The 21,761-nt window shown below is 36.8% G+C and overlaps 2 protein-coding genes and 1 long non-coding RNA gene across 3 annotated transcripts; all 3 read left to right on the forward strand.

The window, feature by feature from the left end:
• The first annotated feature begins 951 nt into the window (after window positions 1-951).
• LOC141617206 (protein FAR1-RELATED SEQUENCE 5-like) lies at window positions 952-1,695 on the forward strand. Its single transcript, XM_074434391.1, has one exon. It carries the CDS (start codon window positions 952-954, stop codon window positions 1,693-1,695), a length of 744 nt encoding a protein of 247 aa, XP_074290492.1.
• Window positions 1,696-1,715: 20 nt separating this feature from the next.
• On the forward strand, window positions 1,716-2,680 carry LOC141617207 (protein FAR-RED IMPAIRED RESPONSE 1-like). Its single transcript, XM_074434392.1, has 2 exons — window positions 1,716-2,297; window positions 2,372-2,680. The coding sequence occupies exons 1-2, from the start codon at window positions 1,716-1,718 to the stop codon at window positions 2,678-2,680; spliced, it is 891 nt and encodes a 296-aa protein (XP_074290493.1).
• A 10,869-nt stretch (window positions 2,681-13,549) lies between these two features.
• On the forward strand, window positions 13,550-15,136 carry LOC141621351 (uncharacterized). The gene is made up of 4 exons (XR_012532251.1): window positions 13,550-13,696; window positions 14,155-14,222; window positions 14,401-14,501; window positions 15,047-15,136. It is a non-coding gene; the product is annotated as an uncharacterized LOC141621351 (long non-coding RNA).
• The last annotated feature ends 6,625 nt before the right edge of the window (window positions 15,137-21,761 follow it).

Raw genomic sequence — 21,761 nt, forward strand, 5'->3', positions numbered from 1 at the left:
GACAGATTCTGCATCTGCACGACTATGTCTAGTCGTGCAGAAATAATTAGACATCACAAAAGACAAGAACGACAATTTTTAAAGGAAAGAGAAGAAGAATATGAAATTGAGGAACAGTCTGGGGATGAGGGTTATTATGACTCCGACTGTTAGATTAGTTTAGAAATATGTTGTGTTATCTTCTGTTTATTGTTATTAGGTATTATCTTGTGTTTTTTTTTTCCAGTATAAGCCTTAGTAGGCTTTACCATTTTGAAAGCCTGAAATGGCTTTTGTAAATATTTTTCTAATATTAATAAAATAATATTATGACTATTTCTTTGTTTAATGTCATTAGCATTCAATACATTATATATATGCTATATCAAAATGGACAACAATATTTCCTATGAACATTAGCAGTAAAATAAATGTTCCTTTAAAGACATGATAATGGACATTCGCAGGAATACATTATATATGAACCTTTATTTGTACGAAATAAATTGCCAATCTTTGTAGAGCATATTAGAATTGGATTACTGCATTATTGATGCAATAATATTCAATATACTTACTTACTTAACTCTTTTGTTGAACCGGACAATGAGTACAAGTGATGCAACTACGTCTTCTTCTACAAATAACAGCTTTAAAACACCAAGGACAAGAATTGAAACATTAAATGCACTCCAAAGACATTCCATTCTGTCCAGAGGAAAAGAAACCTAAAGTAGGACAAGTATTCAAACGCTAGAATCAGCAGAGTTATTCTACAAAGAATATTGTACAATCTATGGGTTTACGCCAAGACTTGCAACAACAAAAAGGATTAAGGCAATGAGTTACCAAATAGTTTTGCATTAAGGAATGTTGTCTGCAATAGGCAAGGTGTAAAGGAAAGTAGGAAAAGGAAGAGGATCGATCATCGATACCGATATCTGCGAGAATGATGCGAGAATCGATGATGTGATGTATATAAGCCGTGTGAGGCCGATTACAAGAATTGACTGTCGTGCATTAGTGCAGTTTAAATACCAAGAAAATGGAACTTATATTGTTACCAGATTCGATGAAGCGCATAACCATCCACTTGCTTCGCCTGAATCTACAATATTCTTGAAAGGAAACCGAAAAATGACAGAGGTACAGAAGCAATTTGTCACAAAGGTAAAGGTGCTAAAACTAGGTGGTGTGAAAGCCTATAGAGGTTGGAAGGAGCTGTGTGGAGGTTACGACAACATTGGGGCTACTGAGGTTGATTTCAAAAACTTTGTCAGGGACATAAAAACCTACATTGGTAATTTTGATGCACAAATGTTTGTTGAAAATCTTATTGGGAGAAAAGACACATGCAGTTCATTTTACTTTGATTTTATAGTAGATGAAAACAAGTGCCTGGCTGGAGTGTTTTGGGCAGATCCGATCTGCATAAAGAACTACATGCTGTTCGGTGAGGTTTTATCAGCAGATGCTACATATGGAACAAACAAATACGATATGGTGTTTGTGCCTTTCACAGGAGTTGATCACCACAAAAGGTGCATAACGTTTGGAGCTGGGTTGATAGGTGATGAAAGTATTGAGTGTTATACATGGCTTTTCAAGACATTTTTGGAAGCAATGGGCGGGTGCCAACCGAGAATTATAATTACTGATCAGGACAAATCAATGAAGTCGGTAGTCCCGGAAGTGTTTAAGGAGTCAACACACTGATCGTGTGCATGTGGCACATAATGAAGAAACTAAGAGAGAAAGTCAGTTATCAACTGTTTCAAGATGAGGATTTTAAGACCAGGCTCAATAGGTGTGTTTGGAACAACCAACTTGAGCCTGATGAATTCGAAGAACAATGGAGGAAGATAATGACTGATTATCAACTTGTAGAACACGAGTGGTTTTCAGATTTGTACGATCTCAGGGAACAGTGGATCCCTGCCTATTTTAAAGATGTTTCAATGTCTGGCTTGATGAGGGTTACTTCTAGGTCTGAGAGTGAAAACAGTTTCTTTGACAGGTTCCTCACACCTCATTTGACCCTTGTTGAGTTTTGGGTGTGCTATGAAAGTGCCTTGGAAGCACAAAGACACAAGCAGTCCAAATTGAACAGTGACAACAAACACTCTGAAATCCCACGGAAAACAAAGTCAAACCTTGAAGTCCATGCTTCTGAAATGTACTCGCACAACATTTTCAAAAACTTCCAAACAGAATTGGTTGCAGCTTTGTCTGATTGCCGTTTTAAAGATGTGGAGAAGATTGATGAGACAAAAATATATATTCTAACAGACTTGCAGATGCCAAATAAGTCATGGAACGTAGCATATTCACCAGATAACATGGAGCTTACTTGTTCCTGTTCTATGTTTCAGAGAATGGGCTTGTTGTGCAGGCACTGCCTTGGATTCTACACAACCAAGATTTTCAGAAAATACCAGAACAGTACATAACGCAAAGATGGGCAAAAGCTTCAATAACTAAGCCTGTCTTTGACAAAGATGGCAAACTGATAGATGTCTCTCAAAAGTTTTCTGACCGGAAAAGTTTGAGCACTGAGCTGTGGCAAGAGGTTTATTCTTGTGTCAGCGTAGCTGAGTGTGATGATAACGACATGAAGCTTTTGATTGAAAAACTGAGAGATATTAGATTGGATATGATTAGTAACAGAAGTGTACCAAAGCAAAGAAGAAAGACAAGATGAATGAAAGAAATAGAAAAGTACGTGGGCTGCAAAATACCTGAGAAGTTGGTGATTCATGTTCCTAAAAAATCTAAAAATAAGGGTAGGACCAAGGGCAAGAGAATTGAATCACAAATGTTAAAAGCCCTAAAGAAGAGAGGAAAAGAGAAGAGGTACTGCAAAACATGTGGCCGCCAAGGACACAACTCTAGGACTTGCAAAGAAACAAACCATCTGACAGGTATGTATAATTTGGTTTCTTGTTAAAGCATATTACATTAATGTTAAATAATTATTAAATTATACAAGCATATCCCATAGTGTTTACCTTCCAAAATCATCAATCTTATATGGAGGCACATAAGCTCTTTGTGCAATGAACATTATGGTTGTTCTAAAGGAACAGATGAGAATTTCAGTAATGTATATTTGGTTAACATTAAATCTATTATCAATTTAGTTGTTCATTTTGGCCATTTTCTCCTTATAAAATCTGATATTTAATTTACATTTTGTTGCATATTCACCAAATACTACCATGAAGATGACGACGATGAAGGAGATGAATTTGATGATGTGGAGGACGGCGATGAAGAAGATGAATCTGATAACGAAGTGGAAGGTGCAAATTTTTGATTCAAGGATAGACATCCATAATATACACTACGAGAACATTCTTAAAGGCTTGTATGCACAATTCGATTTTCTTTGCCAAAGTACATTACTCTTATAGGGAAAGTATATTACATTTGTATTAAAGGATCATTATTCTTGTTCTGCAAGGAACATTCTTAAAGGCTTGTATGTACATTACTCTTATAGCCAAAGTACATTACTCTTATAGCCAAAGTATATTACATTTGAATTAAAGGTTCATTATTGTTGTTCTGCAAGGAACATTCTTAAAGGCTTGTATGTACATTACTCTTATAGCCAAAGTACATTACTCTTATAGCCAAAGTATATTACATTTGTATTAAAGGTTCATTATTGTTGTTCTGCAGGGACATCATCAACTTGATTCGAATTGTTTTCAAAGAGTACAATAATTTTAAGGCGTTTTGCACAATAAACATTATTGTTGTTCAGCAAGAACATAATAAACTTTATTGAAATTTGTTTCCGCAATATAACACTCTCTTGAATTAAAATTTTTTCAAAATTCAGGTTGTACGACTCGCAGCTTCCTCAATATATGTTACATTACTCACACAAATGTATGTCACAAACGAAACTAAAAAAGTTTTTACAGCTTCAATTCAGCATCTTCCTCATCTTCATCGTCATATTCTTCCCATGGCAGTGGGTTTGAACGGAAATCCATTGTCTTCTTTAGTACAGCATCAAAACATACATTGCCTTCTGCTGAAATCATATATGAAATGTATTTCTTTCGCAGAATCAGTAGGGGAGCATCCTAGCAAAATAAAGAAAACAAGGGGTTAGAACATGTACAAATGTGTACTGAATTATGTATTAAAAATAATTGTATTACTTCTGAAACTCACATCGCCTTTTTTAAGCCCACAGGTCCAATTTAGATTACCCTTAAATGTCTCCATATGTCTCAGAACGTAAACACCACAATCAGTCTTGTTAGTGTTGTTTCTCCCCTTCATCTTTGTAAGAATAGGCTGCAGTTTTTTAATGCGATCAACTTTTACCTTTGAAACACCGATGTCTTTCAAGTATTCTGCTAGAACATTACGCTGGCGAAGAAGGGGTGCAAGAAAACATTAGGACACTAATAATTATGAGGTACAATATCACAAAAATTAGAAAATTAAGACAGACACAAATTTTTTGAGGAAGGTACACTCTATGTAAAGTCATTGTACATTCACAATAATGAATAAGAACAGTATGTAGTGTTGTTAAGCAAAAGAGAGCATAGAATCTTACAAAAGACAGTGGTCTATCGTGGAAAAATTCTTCTGGTTTTCCGTCACGATGCACATTATCAATGATGATGAACTTATACTTGTTGCTGTCAATGACTAGTAAATTGTAATGCCTTTTATATATAACTGGGAAGAAGAACTGTAGATTTTAAAAGATTTTATTAGGCAACAAGCAAATTAAATATAACATGCAGAAAGAGTGTATATTGTCAATGCTAACCAAATCAATTCTATCTGGGTTAACCGAGAATTGGGTAAACTCTTCATTCAATATATCCTTAATCACGATAAAATTTTCAAAGTGTCAGTTCTCCATGAAGCATCATCAGATGCAAGACAAGTAAAGTTTTTGATGTTAATCAAGGGAAAAAACATTACAAAATTTACTTGTTGAAATAAGTTTATATAAATATTTGACTTACAGACACAGCTGTGGTGAAAAAATATCGATAAGGCTCGGAAGAGTTTCTTCTAGATTCCTTGGCATTCAAAAGTTTTGCCCAACAATCGATCACATCACTCGTTAAATATTTAGATTGTCGTAGTGTTGCCATTTCAATACGCCGAAGAGAAATTTCACCCACATGCACAAGAAGTTCCCTAGTTCAGGACTACCAGTGTTAACTCAAAACAGGATACAGAACATTTTAAATTTAAATATTGTACATTAGTAGATATATATATATATATAGTAATAAGATCATCTAAGTCCATGTCTTACACTTGAGTCCATGAGTTCCATTGTCTACCCTTAGATCATGTTATTGAATGGCTTAGATTAAAAGTAAAAAGCAACTAATAATATTATTCTAATGGCTAAAATAATTACCTCTCTCCTCCTACCACTCATAGGGTATTAGCATGCATGCAGGGTTGTCAATCAAAACATCACTCACACACGTCATACTAACTTCCCCCCACTTATCATCTCTCTATTATTCAAAATTAATTTTGCCCCAAAACATTTCCCTCCAATTAAACGCCATTCATTTCAACTGCTTAAGACGAAACTGCTCTAAAAATCCCCCAATTTTATCGCTTTTTTGTTACCTTATTATCGTTTTTTTTTTTCTCCATTTTCTTTGCTCACTTGCAAACTGCCATTGTCGTCCTTTCAATCACTTCAGAAGGTAATTTTTTTTGGGGCTTTTAGAGTTTTATGATTTTTTTTCTGGGTTTTTAGAGTTTTATTATTTGTTCTCTTCATTTATTTAGACGTTTTTTTTAATTTATTGGACATTGTTATGTTATTGGACTGTATTTGATCACTGTACTTTGTCACCATTGTTGATGTACTGTTCTATTTGATCACTGTATTTGGTTTCTTCATTTTGATTAGCCAGTTATTTTTAGCACATTTAGGACATGTAGGACAGTTACTTTTTATCACTGTATTTTGTCAACTAACGTTTTTAGCATATATGTTCATATTCATTAAGATTAGTCAGATTTTTTTGAAAAATCCTACTTTTGTTGCTTACAATTACTCTTTCTTTGTTAAAATTACAGTTTATCCATTTTTTTTGGAGAAATCCCACTTTTGATTACCCTTTTGTTAGAATTACACTTTTGTTGCTAAAATAACACTTTATGCTGCTACAATTACACTTTTCTTTGCTAAAATTACACTGTAGCCTGTTAAAATAACACTTTATCTTGTTAGAATTACACTTTTGTCAGCTAAAATCACACTCTTTTCTGTTAAAATGTCACTGTTGCCTGTTAAAATAACACTGTATTTTGTTAGAATTACACTTTTGTAAGCTAAAATAACACTTTATTCTGCTACAAATCCCACTTTTGATTACCCTTTTGTTAGAATCACACTTTTGTTGCTAAAATAACACTTTATGCTGCTACAATTAGACTTTTTTTTGCTAAAATTACACTGTTGCCTGTAAAAAAACACTTTATCTTGTTAGAATTATACTTTTGTCAGCTAAAATCACACTTTTTTCTGTTAAAATGTCACTGTTGCCTGTTAAAATAACACTTTATTTTGTTAGAATTACACTTTCCTCTGCTACAATTACACTTTTGTTTGTTAAAATAACACTTTGTGCTGCTACAATCACACTTTTTTTTTGCTGAGAGTTTTCTGTTGCCTGTTAAAATAACACTTTATTTTATTAGAATTACACTTGTGGCTGCTATAATTACACTTTATGCTGCTACAATTTAAACTTTTTTTTGTCTTATTTTTTTTTTGTATGCAACAATTAATTTTGAGTAATGTTAACAGATGTCAGGTGGAAATGAGGGTAAATCAGGCAAGTCCAAAAAAGCAAAGGTGCCTGTCAAGTTGAATAAGGAGCTTGTTGTTGCCAAACCAGCCAAACCAGCGAAACCAAACACTACTACAAATCCCTTACACTGATGACGCTTTTGTATTTGTAGGGATTTTGGTATGAGCCACTCACACAATAATAAAGATAATAAGAATCGGAAAAATAACAAGGACACAATATTTACGAGGTTCACCAACTTGGCTACGTCCTCACTATAGTCGCACTAGGATTTTATTGATCACTCAAATAAATATAACAATGAGGAAATGAGGATACAAATTGCATAGCTATCCTCTTCTTTTATAGCTAATCACAAGCTATAACTTCAAGCCATAATAACTATGTATAACATCTTACATTTAGTTCAAGTGATTAATGAAGTAAGTTTCTTTGAGTTAGAGAATTCATTCTCATATGTTTCTCATGAAACATATCACTCCATAATGGAGGGAATTAATCCCAACAATCTCCCACCTCCCGACAATTATGGAGGCAACACAAACTTTACTTCTTCACCTAATGCGACCATGTCTTTGCTCATGCTAAATGCAAGAGCCCAGCCAAGGTACTACCCATCCTTGACCATTTACCATTCAACTTTGTTCCCAAAGGCAACCATACTTGTCGGGCTTCACTCATCGTTTTCCGGGGCGTGCACTCCCACCTAAACGAAGCACCCTTTCTCGCCTTATTAGAACTTCTTGAATTTTCACACACATTTAAGCGTGTCAGTTTCACCTTGTGCGTTCTCGGACCACCTTCCGCCTTCAAGCCACCGACTTTACTTCCACGGTACTTAGTGTAAGGCTCACTATGCATAGTTTTCGGATCCCGCAACAAATCCCTTGAAACAATTTTATTCTTCATCCCTCCAGCAGTTACACTACTCATGTCACTACACCCTGCAGTGGTGTACAAAGTTCCACTCTTAGTCCCACGAGCTACAACAATAGCTTCCTTGACTATTTTCCAGGAACTTTCCTCAAAGACAACCTTGTAGCCTGCTTCATCGAGCTTTCCAACAGATATCAATTTCTTTTTCAAGTTCGGGATGAACATGACATCCGTTAGCTCCCACCTACCCCCAGTTGGGGTCCGTATCTCAACATCACCTTTTCCCATAATCGGCACCGCTTTACCATTTGCCAAGTAAGCAGTACCACACCTTCCACCAATAAATTTATGAAAGGAATTTTTAACTGGAGAAGCATGAAATGATACACCAGAGTCTAATACCCAAGACTCAATCGGATCTTCGACACTCACTGCCAAAAGATCACCTTCATCCTCCACAGCTATCGCCGCATTTCCATCCTCATTATTACGCTGTTGTCCATTTTTCTCAGGATTTGGACAATTCCACCTTACATGTCCACTCTCACCACAATTCCAACATGTAGCACCTCCTCTAATTGTTGACTTTGATTTCCCACGATAACCACCTCTATAATTTTTACTTCCCCTACCATCAGCAATTAATCCGCTCCCATTGATTCCCGACGTCTCACCTAACTCATTCTTTCGAATGCTCTCGCTAAGAATTAGATCACGTACATTTTCAAATTTGAGCTTCTCTTGTCCTTGCGAACTACTAATTGCAGTCACTGTAGTATCCCAACTACTAGGTAATGAGGATAATAAAATTAATGCTTTTATCTCATCATCAAAATCTATCTTTACGGAGCTAAGTTGTCTTGTGATCACATTAAAATTATTAATATGATCCGCCATTGTGGTTCCTTCTTGCATTTGTAAACCAAACAACCTACGCATAAGGAAAACCTTATTTGTGGCTGAAGGAGTCTCATACATATTTTCTAGGACATTCATCAGGTCCAATGTCGTCTTTGCACTCATCACATTGAATGCAACATTTCGTGCCAGCGTTAATCTCACCACACCTAGCGCTTGCCTGTCCAATTTTTCCCACTCTTCCTTTTCCATGGAATCCGGCTTAGTGCCTTCCAAAGGTAGATATAGATTCTTTGAATACAAATAATCCGTTATTTGCATTTTCCAGAAAGCAAAATCTTTCCCATCGAATTTATCGAACAAAATTTTACCTCCTTCCATTATTGTGAATTTTAATTAGTGGATCACTCTTCCCTCACCCGCCCAACCGGCTCGATACCGATTTGTAGGGATTTTGGTATGAGCCACTCACACAATAATAAAGATAATAAGAATCGGAAAAATAACAAGGACACAATATTTACGAGGTTCACCAACTTGGCTACGTCCTCACTATAGTCGCACTAGGATTTTATTGATCACTCAAATAAATATAACAATGAGGAAATGAGGATACAAATTGCATAGGTATCCTCTTCTTTTATAGCTAATCACAAGCTATAACTTCAAGCCATAATAACTATGTATAACATCTTACATTTAGTTCAAGTGATTAATGAAGTAAGTTTCTTTGAGTTAGAGAATTCATTCTCATATGTTTCTCATGAAACATATCACTCCATAATGGAGGGAATTAATCCCAACAGTATTGATGCTTTCCTAAAGCGTAGATGTAAATAACCCTCCAATTTTTTTTTTTTGGAAAACCGCCAGGTACAATTAGTGAGAGGCGCAATTTCTAAAATTCCTCAAATAATTCCACTAATTATATTCATCCACTATCGCGCTATACTCTCATCTTCTTCAAATAAAACCCTAACATCAAAATTCCTGGTTTCAATCATCATCAAAACGAATCCATCTGCCAATCAATTCTACTTCTTCAACTCGCAAAGATGCAATCTGCTTATTACATATCATAGGTACGATTTTCTCATCCATTTTCAATTACTTGTATGTTATTGATGTTAATTTTGATGGATTTAATCGGAATATGGATAATTTCGATCGAAAATTTCAATTCTATAATTTATTGTTTCGCATTCAGTTTCAATTAATAATTCCGATTGGAGGAATGGAAATCATAAATTTTCAGTCTTAATTAGTTGATGTTTTTGTATAGTTGTTGAAATTCGTGTTGGTTGGGACTCCTTTGTTCAATTGATTCCTCTCATCTGCAGATGATAATTTGTTTTGAGGCAGAGTTGATGTTGTTAATTCGATAAATTTAACAGACCAAATTTTGTTGGCAAATACTGTTGTCTTTAAAAAGTGATTGCTTTTGATTTTGAATCATTAACATTAGCAACTTCGGGTTTCTAATTAATTGACACTTTTGTAAAACCAAGTATCAAGTTGAAGCACAGTCAGTCTCATGATCAACGCCTTATCTATCTATATATCCATTCTTTGTATTTTACTTTTGATGAGTTTCACTTGTATGTGTGATTTTTGGTTTCACTTTCACCGTTCGCATTCCATATCACCATGAATACGAGAAACCTTCAGACTTAGACTTTAGATTTAGTTGAACAATATTTAGAATCCCAAGGTTTGATAATCCATCGGAGTGAAAAGGAGCAACCCTTTGATTATTCTAACTTAAAATTTGCGAATGCACAGTACGATGTTTGATTCTCCAATTGCTCTATCAGTGAAGTGTAATGTAACAGGCACATAGGTAGGATAGTTTTCCCACGGCACTCATTTTCTGCTTCTTCATGCTTAGTGTAGAGTTTATACTCGCTACTTGTTTTTCATTTCCTGCTATAGTCAACATTTCTCTATTATGAATGAGTTGTCGATGCTGCCTTTGCATGATCTATGATATGATATACTTTCTTGTGAACAAAGGTTAACTTTGGATACTTGAGCAACTTTTAGTTCTGACTTTCGTAAGGGCTTTGATGCAAAGAAAAGAATAAAAAAATCCTGAGTTTTACTCAGACAGACCCACTCTACCAAAACCTGAATCCTCTACTTTGAGAGTTGCCCATTACCACTAAAGCTCGCTATTTGAAGAATCTTTTTGTGTGAGATGATTATCTATATGAGGACCTTTATTTTATTTTGGCAATTGTGATACAAAACATATATTAGTTCTGGGAACAAGGAAGATGATCGTTCCTGATAACTGTGACAAGTGGATTGGAATGATGGGAACATTAAATTGGATGGCTACTGTGTTGAAAAACCTTATCTTTGGACAACCATGCTGTAAAGCTTAATTGGTCACTCGGATAGTGATTGGAGCCAAATTCCTATGGGACGTCTAAGTGTGGAGAATCGGATTCTCGGATGCATATCCGGCTTGCTAGAAAGTCTTTGAGCGAAATTTGATGCTAGTCCAACTCCCTCTGGGAAATTACTAAATATATTTAGTTAATCCTAGCTTAGGTACTATTCCTTTATGACCCAGGCATGGCAAAGAGCATTTGTAGGAAAATGAAGTTACACTCTAATTACATTCATCGACCCCTGTACCCCGCCAATGAATGTTAGCTATTGGACATAATTATATATAAGCTATATTTCGTAGAGTTTTGTTATCCCTGCGGGAAATTGTATTCTGAGTGAGAACTGAGAACCCTATTATTAATTGAGCAAAGTTACGCTCAACTTTTGATGGGTAACTGGAGGGCCGGGACAACATTTCCTCTACCCCCCTCGTCACCAAGTTAAGAACCCTATTATTAATTGAGCAAAGTTACGCTCAAGTATTAGACGTCTATGCAATGTCAGTGAGCGTCAAGGGTCTTCTTGTGTGAACCTTTTCTTCTTTCGTCAAAAACCCGCAACTTAACTAATTTGCAACAATTCTTTGTTCATTTTTTAATATTTGTTATTCATTATTTACTAATCATCTACAACTTATCATAACAATTTATACGCTCAACAAAGTGACGATGCCGCAAAAGAGTCGTTGATTTATGTTTACAAGAATGCGGCCACTGGGTTCTCGCCAAACCGACACTGAGCAAGTGTCACAACTTGAAAGTATGGTTTCTAGCCTATATTATTGGATACGATTAATGCATTGATAATTTTATAGTAAGAAAAACGACTTTAAAGAAGTATTTACCTGTTTGGTTTGCGTTCGATCCTTATAACTCCATATATATAATGGGTCGGTTATGTGTTTTAATCGTTTTGTCTCGAATAGTTGATGATATATTGGTTCTCATCAAACAAATTAATATGAAGGCACTGTGAGCAAAGACGTGCTTAACCATGGCTAATATTGGAATACTATGACTACTAGTCCAAACTTTTCTTGATGCTCTAATCGGACATTTTGCTCGAGGATGTTATACTTTCACATATTTGTTTGATTACCTGTCAAATTATTCGTGTTAATATACATGCTTGATCTTGCTAACAACCATCGATCTATTTAGGTTAGCTGTTAGCAGAATATGCTTAGGAAAGTTGTTTGGTCTTTCCTAAGCATATGGTTTTGGTGTTGGTGTTGTGGTTTTTGGTGTAGCTAGGTGGGGGGTTGTTATGAGTATTAGTGGCAGGACGCTGATAGTGGCGGGCTGTGGACTAATGCAATCGAGAGCATAAAAAAAGTTGTGAAAAAAAATCGCTGCTTTCATCGTCTTGTTTAAATTCTCGAAATTCTGAGGGTTTCAACTCCATGAATATCCGTTCCATATTTCTGGGCCTTTGATTTTTTTAGTCCGTTTGTTGGTTCTGCTATTTTAGAATTCTGTATTTACTTGAAGAATGCTCAGCTATACTCCGTATATTGTTTCGGAAATTGCGGGTTCAAAAACCACTGTAGACAATTGTTTTTTTTTTTTGGGAAAGTGTAAGTTCTCATTAAGTTCAAAAATATCAGTACAATTCTACTAAGTCCTCTTAGCTTGCATTCACCATTAAACTAAACATAGACTACTCATCCAATTGTTAACATTTCGAATTTTTGATTGAGGTTTAATACATCAAACTCGCATTCTAACTTCTTCCTAATACTTCCTCACAACAATATCTGGGGTTGGCATCACCCCTTCGATTCTGCACTTGTTCCCGAACGGTCCAAAGTCGATACATTAAAGCGCCAGATCTGCAGCAATGATTTTCTTAAATCAAGTTTATATTGAATAATTCAAGTTAATCATATATGGAATTGAATCACCAAAGGTATGTATTGGTAGGTGTTGGAGTTGGCTGGTAACGCAACGAGGAACAAGAAGAAGCTGTTGGGCCAACGGGGGTATATTGCCAAACATTCACACCAGACGCTTTTGCCCAAGAAGCAAGGTGGTAGTAAAGGGGATATTGGGTTGCGTCTCCTATACAAGTAAGTTGTCAGTCATTCTCAATTTCTCGCCCATGTTTCCTTTTTTTTTCCCTTCCAATTAATCTATGAAACTGGGACTTAACTTTGTCATTTACAAATAGCAAATATGGAGTAGTGACTGAACAATAATTTTTGGTTAAAATGAAGTTCTCGACTTAGAACTCATGTTGAATTTTTTTTATCGTCGGGATACAAAAGGTATTGTATTCTGACTGAAAGATAGTCACTAGTTTGTTGATTTGTGTACTAAGAGTGAATAAGTGATTGACCTAAGATGTTTCTTTTGGACTTCCTTCTATGAACGGTTTAATTATATGATAGTTTGCGTCTGTAAAAATTATGCGAGTTTCGGCTTCTCAGTGCTGCATATTTATGAAAATGCAGCGGGTATGTTCAATTCCACTCATATGCACTAAATGAAACACTGACATATTTATGTGGCGCCTGTCATTGTATCTTGTACCATGGGTGGATGGTAGAGTGGCGGGTTTAATCAATGTTATTGATATATCCGTTTATGATCGATGCCGGATTTTAGGGTCAACTTTGATCGCCATGCTTCAGTCCCTACATCATTTTAAGAATGGCATGAATATTGTCTCTGGGACTAAGGTCAAGACACATTTTGCTAGACCTGATTGAAGGGCTGTTTTCAGGCATGTCACTATCAAATATACTGATCAAAGAATTGGTAACCATTTCTCTTACTTCTAACATTGGATATTTGTATGGAAATATGAATTCAAAAGGGGAATTGGTGTCTGTTTTGAGTTGCATATGTACAGTTCATCTTGGTTGTGCAAACTTTTATTTTTGTTTTTTATACTATAAACTATAGAGTACTAAATTAGCAGGTTCAATGACCGCGTCTTATCTTGGATGTAATCGAAGGCTATATGCGTGAAAGATGTTAACTTGGCACGACTGATTCTTGTTCAAGAGCAATGACAACAAAATAAAAGTGTACAAGTATACTAGCTTATTGTTCAAGAGCAATGACAAAAAAATAAAAATATTTCCTCTGTTTTTTCGTTTGGATTGATGCTTTTATGCTGTGCACAACTCCTGTGCAAATTCATTTTAAACTTGTAATTTTAAAGATCTTTTCTTTATTGATTTAAGGATTTACCACTTCTTTTCTGCTTACAGGTTTCCCATTTATGGCTCTTTTGAATGCCAGTCCAATACAAAATGTCAACATTATTCATTCGCTATGAGTAAGACTCTTTTGATGCCTTTAATGTTCGTTTGTTTCCGTAACAAAGTGGAAGTAAGTCAAGACTAAAGATCTTCTTATGAAGCTATATATCTGGTATAGAAGTCGATGTTGTTATTGGAGCTTCAGTAATCCAAGTTCCTTGATAATTATGACTTCTTGATTTAATTTGTTTGTAGGTCTTTTTTGGAGTTCATTGGTAGCTGATGCGAAGATGATAGACAAGGCAAATACTAGGACTGAAAATCCAAAAATACGAAACAAAAGATTGCGGAAAAAGGTACATTACATTTTTTGTTCATATTTGGTAAATGCCTTGTAATCGCATTTCGCCTCTAACATATAACTAACATCCAATAATTTATGCAAACTTAGTAAGATGACATGTTTGCTAACTTCAGCATAATGAAATTCCATGGTACTCCAACCAAGCGAGGACTTTCAGTATTTTGTTCAGATAAACAGTTATATTAAACAGTTATATGCAATGTTTGTTGATGATGAGAATAAGAAATGTCTTTTACGGAAGCACTATGCAGAAATATCTGATATCGATATAAGTACAGGTGTATAACGGTAAGCACTCGCAGAACTTCTCAATAAACAAAAGTTATATATTTGCTGGCAGATATAGAAATAGCAAATGGGTCACTTGAGCTGTCAATGTTATTTGCATAATCCAAACGTGAAGTATTGCTTCATTTTTTTTTCTCATCATGACCTTTGCATCAATTATATAAGTACACTAACTTCTTGTGCTATTTAGTTTTTGGGGCAATTAAGTATTAAGGATAGTTAATATTATTATTTGTTTACATTTAACAGGTTGGCAAAAGTATTTAATAGACCAGCTAAGAGAAACATGAAAAGAGGGGAACTTCTAATCCAGCAAAAAGATGGGAGCAATAGAGTAGATTACTAGATGATCTTTTTGTGTGAAATTAAATCTAATTTAATTTACATGTTTCCCTTGGAACAATTTTTTTAGAGTGAACGCCTACATTTGTTATTACTACAAGGGTGTTTTGAATGCAGAATATAGGTCTATTTAATTAATCTCTACGATTTTATTAAGAAATCAAATTCTCAAAAATCTAATAGCCGAAATTATACCGTGATAATAAGAAATGTCAATATAGAAATAGTTGACGCCTAATTCTGTCTCGTCGAGTGACACATAAAAGCATCAATAGTCGCTTAAGACGCTTAAAAGCGTCAAATTTGTTGACAAATAAAAGCGTCAATAGTCAATTAAGACGTTTAAAAGCGTCAAATTTGTTGACAAATAAAAGCGTCAATAGTCAATGAAGACGCTTAAAAACGTCAAACTTGTTGACCCAAAAAAGCGTCGACGGTCATTGAAGACGCTTAAAAACGTCAAATTTATTGACAATTAAAAGCGTCAATAGTCCATGAAGACGCTTAAAAGCGTCAAATTTGCTGACAAAAAAAAGCATCAAAAAATAGCGACGGCCAAAAAATTGACGCTTTCTTAAAGCGTCGATAAACAAAAATTTGACGCTTTAAAGCGTCGAAAAACGCTTAAAAAAGCGTCATTAATGCAAGGTATGTGTAGTAGTGAGACACGAACAAAATAGCAAAGGTGGTTGTCAAGTGCCGGCCGAAGCAGCTTGTTGAGCTCGTTGAAAAGCTTAATGATGCACAGCGAGATGCGGTACGGAGGATCGGTTTCGGTGGTATTCTGGAGCTTAAGCTCAAAACATATCCGATGGGTCATGTTAAAGATTTTCTGAAAGCATTCAGTGATGAATCGTATATTTTTCGGGCTAAGGATAAGGAGTTCATGGTCACCAAGCATGACGTGTATGACTGTTTTATGTTACCACTTGGTCCTAAAACTCTTGATCTAGTACCTACGGGTCGCCAAAAGGATTCTCAAGCGCCGGAGAACAAGCAATTGAAAGATAAATGGCGAAAAGCGTACAACATAAAAGGGGTTAACGAAGGCATTAATTTAGGAATTGTCTTCCAAGATATTTTAAAAAAAAAATACAAAAAAGGAGGTCCGCAATTCTGCAGGCTATTTGTTCTGCTCGCAATGTCATCATTCCTAACTCCAACGTCATACAATGGGGTTGACTTCAAGCTTTTGAGAGCTGTTGAAGATGTGGACTCGATTACGCAGTACGATTGGTGTACTTATGTGCTGGAAAATTTGGTGAAGGCTGCGGCAGCTACTGGTGAAAATAAACAGACGCTGCTGGGGTGTATCCCCTTCTTAATGATTACGTACTTTCAACGTTTCGATTTCCGTGGTAAGAGTTGTCACCACAGCCTGCCTCTCATTAAGCACTGGGACCGGCAGACGCTTTCTGACAGACTACATGGTGAGCTTGACAAGAACCGTTTGGGTCGGCTAACTTGTCCTTGGTCAAGTGTCCTCGGTGCCTTCAAAAAGAACTGTTAAGCATTGGTGGGGTGCCTAATGACAGCCAAGTGTTGGCCATTGGAAATGTGGTTAGTGATGCGGCATTACAAGTGACTTCAACTTCAGACAGGAAGAAGTTCATCGAGATTGAACTCCCTTCTGGTGCTGATGATGATGAGGAGTTGAAAGCTCGGGCTGTAGATGTAAGTGCTATTTGTTTATTTGTCAAGGCTAATTTTAATGTTTTAAAGTTACTTTTTCTTTCACTACAATTGTAATTGCGATATTAATCAGTAATTGCTTAAATTACAAGGTTGTCAGTTAAAATTATACTTTTTAAAGTTAAAATTATACTTTTGTATGTTACAATTACACTTTTGTCCTTTAAAATTATACTTTTTAAAGTTAATATTTTACTGTTATAGCTTACAATTACACTTTCGTCCGTTAGAATTATACTTTTTGCCCTTAGAATTACACTTGTCAAGGTTAAAATTATACTTTTGAATGAACACTTTTGACTGAACAATTGTCCAATTATCTGTATTTTAATGTAGGATGTGCATGAGCTTTACTTGAAGATGCAAAGGAATGCTACTATCTTCTATTCATGGTATGCAGATGCAGCCATGACGCTCAAAAGGTTAACAGGAGGGATGAACCATTCTAGTGACCCTGTCGCTACACAATGCACGCAATCATTCTTTCAAAGCCAAAGGATGAAGGATTATCTTTGTGGAAATGCGGGGAGATAGTCTGAACGAATAAATCATTCCGTGAAATCGGCAGACTGCTCGCAACAAAGTCCAGGTGATCGATGTCGATCGAATGACGAGGTAGATGACGACGGGTTCGAGCAGCATGTTGGTGACGATGATGAAGAGGAGGACAATGGTGATGAGGACGAGGGAGATGACGAGGATGGTGATAATGTTGACGATGAGGAGGATGGTGATGATATGGAGGATGATGGATACGATAATGAGAAAGAGGTGACTGTAGATGTTGGTACAGACCGTGAAGGCACGGTGGCCGCCTCAATTGTTTCGGATGAAGCAGCCAGTGAGAAAGCACGAAAGGTGTCTACACAACAGATAATGGAGGCCGTGCAATTTTACGGCACGGCTGAATTTACGGACTCTGCTAACAGAGACGAGTACAGTCAGGACACCGACGTGGATGTTGGTAGTACTCGTGAGATTTCCATTATTTACAGAAGGAGGAAGGTAGATGGAAAGCAGGTGGCTGTTAAAGAACCACCAAAATTTGACCGGGAAATTCTCGAAGATATATATTCAAAAGAAGATCTTGATGAGACTGAGAAGAAGTTCTATGCGAATGCCGCGTACACGCAAAGGAAGAAGAGCAGACGATGGATATGGACGTGCATGTGGCCGGGGATATTGAGATAGCTGACAATAAAAATGAGGAGGATGGGCCCACCGACGCTGATCCACCCGTCACTCAATTGCTGATTTCGTCTGCGGAGATTATTGAAGCAGAGCGCCGAGCAGAAATGCCGGCCAGAGAAGACCATGGAATTGGAGAGGTAAGAGAATTGGTGAAAGTGGCCTCCGACGCTACGGGAGCGGTTGTGCATGTGAGTGAAGTTCTGAATGCCGAGACGGACAAGGATGATGACAAGATTGGGAAGGGTAATGCTGACCTGGTCTCCAATGTTCAAGTACAATAGTGGTTTTCGCAACACTAGACGATCTTCGTACAAGTGGATTCTAAATCTGCGAGAATTTTGTGGGCTCGATGCCGGGAGCCCGAGAAGGCGGATAATGTGGTGGAAGTTCAGAACATAGAAGTTGCCCCCCCTGCCACTCAGTTCCTATTCTCGACTGCTGAGATATGTGATGCAGAGCGCGCAGCCGAACAACATTATGAAGAGGGTGCAGGAAACGGCGGATGCGCAACGACTGACGAGCGGTTGTTAAAGGGAAACGAGCGGCGGAATATGTATATGCGTTGCGGTGCAAAGGAATTTATGGACGTAGAATGGACAAGTCTTGTATATTCTATCATGGGACGTAAACGTTATTTGTTCAGGAGCACCCAATATCGTGCATGGTGAAAATGAGGAGGGGTGGAATAATGATGAGCCAAATTTGGATACAAGTTCTCAGACAGTGGTAGAGAAGGTGGTGGATGGGGCTGATCAAGGATCACGAGAGGTAATGCATTGACCTTCGAGTTTAGAAGTGCCGTGGATGAAGTTATTTAGTTAGAATTACATTTTTCTCTTTTAAAGTTACACTTTTTTTAGTTACAATAACACTTTTTTGGCTTAGAATTACACTTTTCTCTGCTGCAATTAGACAATTGTTAGTTAAAATCACACTTTATTTAGTTAGAATTACAATTTTCTCTGCTAAAACTACACTTTTTTAAGTTAAAATTATACTTTTGTAGCTTACAATTACACTTTTGTCTTCTAGAATTAGACTATTTTTAGTTAAAATTACACTTATTTGTGATAAAATAACACTCTATTTTGTTTGAATTATAATTTTGTCTACTAAATTATATTTTCTTCTCTCGCCACGATTACACTTACTTACCGATGATGAAATAACACTATTTTTATTACGGATGCGGCGATTGAGGATGTTGCGGGAAGTCTTCGGAAGGGACTATCGAGAGAAGAGAGGTAACGGTGACGTAGTACGCAGAGGCAAGAGAACGCCGACATTCCTATCCCGGTCCGTACGTCCCTCACAAAGTGATCTCGAGCTACCATCCTTTTTTACTTTACTCGAGTGAGCCCTTACCATGCATGGATCACGTCATTGAGAACCTTGGGTGTTCTATTGATTGTGGGGCACCTAATCCTGAATTGTGCTTTGCGACGAGAAACCTAGCATTCAGTCAGGAGCTCCTAGTGCCAATGTTCAGTGACAGAAAATACGTGATTGACTATGCGTTCAATCAGTCAGACGCGTTTAACAAGTTGTAAGTGTATTATTTTTTACAAGAGGCCCTTAACATTCTTAATTATATATATATATTTGTTGGCTAATTAATTTTTGTTGTTGTAGGGAACGATTGGTCCAATTCAGCGAGTTTTATTTCATTACCCGAGAAGATATTGCAACTTTGAACCCTCGAGAGCAAATCATGACAAGTGTTATTGATGGTTGGTGCTTGCTACTCAACCACATCATGAAACCTTCGGACATATCCCGTTCTTTCTTTGGACTAAGTCACACTGTAAGTTAAAATGTTACCTTTGTGTGTTAAAATTACACATTTGTCCGTTAGAATTATACTTTTTAAAGTTAAAAAGTTTGTTTTGTATGTTAAAATTGCACATTTGTCCGTTAAAATGATACTTTTTGCCGTTAGAATTACACTTTTGATTGTTTAAATTATACTTTTAACATCTCTCTTCTGAGTTTATTCTAACACTTTTTTTGGTTAAAGTTTCACTTTAATTTTATAAAATAGCTCTTTTAATTATCTGTTCACGCATTTAACACTTTTCAAATTAAAGGACCCCGCAAGGTATATTTGGAACGCTCAAAAGCTTGGGAAAGTGTTGAACAAAGACGAAGACATTTATGGTGGTGGGATGCCCGGGCTGAAACCATCGTGCACCATTCCAGTTTTGATACGGACATGGTAGGTAACAAAACATGTAATCATGTCTCATGGTTTTTATGTTTTCCTTTTTCTGATCTTAGCGACACACGGTGCAGATCTTTCTGCCCGTGTTATCTGGCGACGGTGATCACTACAGCTGCGTGTGCATCAACTTTCTCACCGAGCGATTGACTACCTCGACAACCGCAAGTACGATGACCCAATAGAAACGCTCCCTTACGGAGGGATAGCGTGTATTTCGGTAAGTGTCCGATATCCAAAAGTCAACCAATTTATATGGGTCGTACTACGTTAACACACATCGACGTTTTTTCATGTTCGTGCAAATATAATGGGAAGTATTTGGTGTCTAAAGGGTTTGTCTAAGGGGCAAAGGTCAGCGGGTTCAAGATTGTCAACATTGAGTTCAGCTGGCAAGGTCAAGGGTATTCGAGAAATGACTGTGGTGTTTTCATGATGCTACATATGATGTTCTACCGCGGAAGCCCTTTTCAATGTGACCTCGGGAAAGAGGATGCTATGAGTTTGTACCGTCTTTGAGATTGCTGCAACACTCATCCTCTGTGACATTAACAGTATCAGAGAAGAGATCTTGATGCGGGTTGGTTATTTCAAAATGACTGCTGGACATCCGTTGACAAGAAAGTTGAATGTGTTATGAGGAAAACAGATGGTGACATAGGGCGGAGTCCACAAAACGTGCTCGCGTGAATCGAATTTGAAGAGCCCGTTATGGAGGCGACGCTGTTGCCATGCACATTCCATCTCGGTAAAGCGCTATCCTCTGTTAAGAGCCATCCCCGTGGAAAGGGGGACGGGTTGGGCTGCTCTCTCGACTGTGGTAGAGGTGGTCTCAACACAAATGTGGTGTCGAAGCTGCTCCGGGGCAACCAAGCGTTAATCAAGGATATTAAAAACAGGAGGAAGCATGTTGCCGACTATTGCTTGTTAGATGACCACACTTATGATGAACGGTCTGTCAATCTGGCTTAATTAACTACTTCTTTAATCAAGGATACTCAGATTATTTTTCACATTTATTTTACTTTAATTAACGACTTCTTTAATATTACGGAGTGCAGTGAACAATGTTGATGCAGTACACCGTCACGCAACGCTTCGGAGAAAAGACATTATGTCCTTGATGCCTGAAAACCTTATGTCGTTAAATGTCATCGAGTGCTGGTCGATTTTGATGAACCATTTGGAGAAGGAGGAATATGGCGACCAAATGAGGATGTCATTCTTTGGTATACGTCACATGGTAATTCCATTAATCATTGCATAATATTTATGTCCACTTCTATTACACCTTTGTTACTTAGAATGACACTTTTCTTAATTACAGTGTTATTATGTGAATGTTTCACTTTAGTTCTTTTAATCAACAAAAGTGTCATTCTAACCGTGTGAAGTGTAATTTTAAGGGACAATAGTGTAATTTTGGGTGACAATGTAACCACATTAATCATGTTCACTATTGCCTTTTCAAGGATTTACTGTTGGGTATGCTCGGGACGTTTGAACAACCAGGCACACAAT

Source organism: Silene latifolia, chromosome X (assembly GCF_048544455.1).
Source record: "Silene latifolia isolate original U9 population chromosome X, ASM4854445v1, whole genome shotgun sequence".
Classification (NCBI taxonomy): Eukaryota; Viridiplantae; Streptophyta; class Magnoliopsida; order Caryophyllales; family Caryophyllaceae; genus Silene; species Silene latifolia.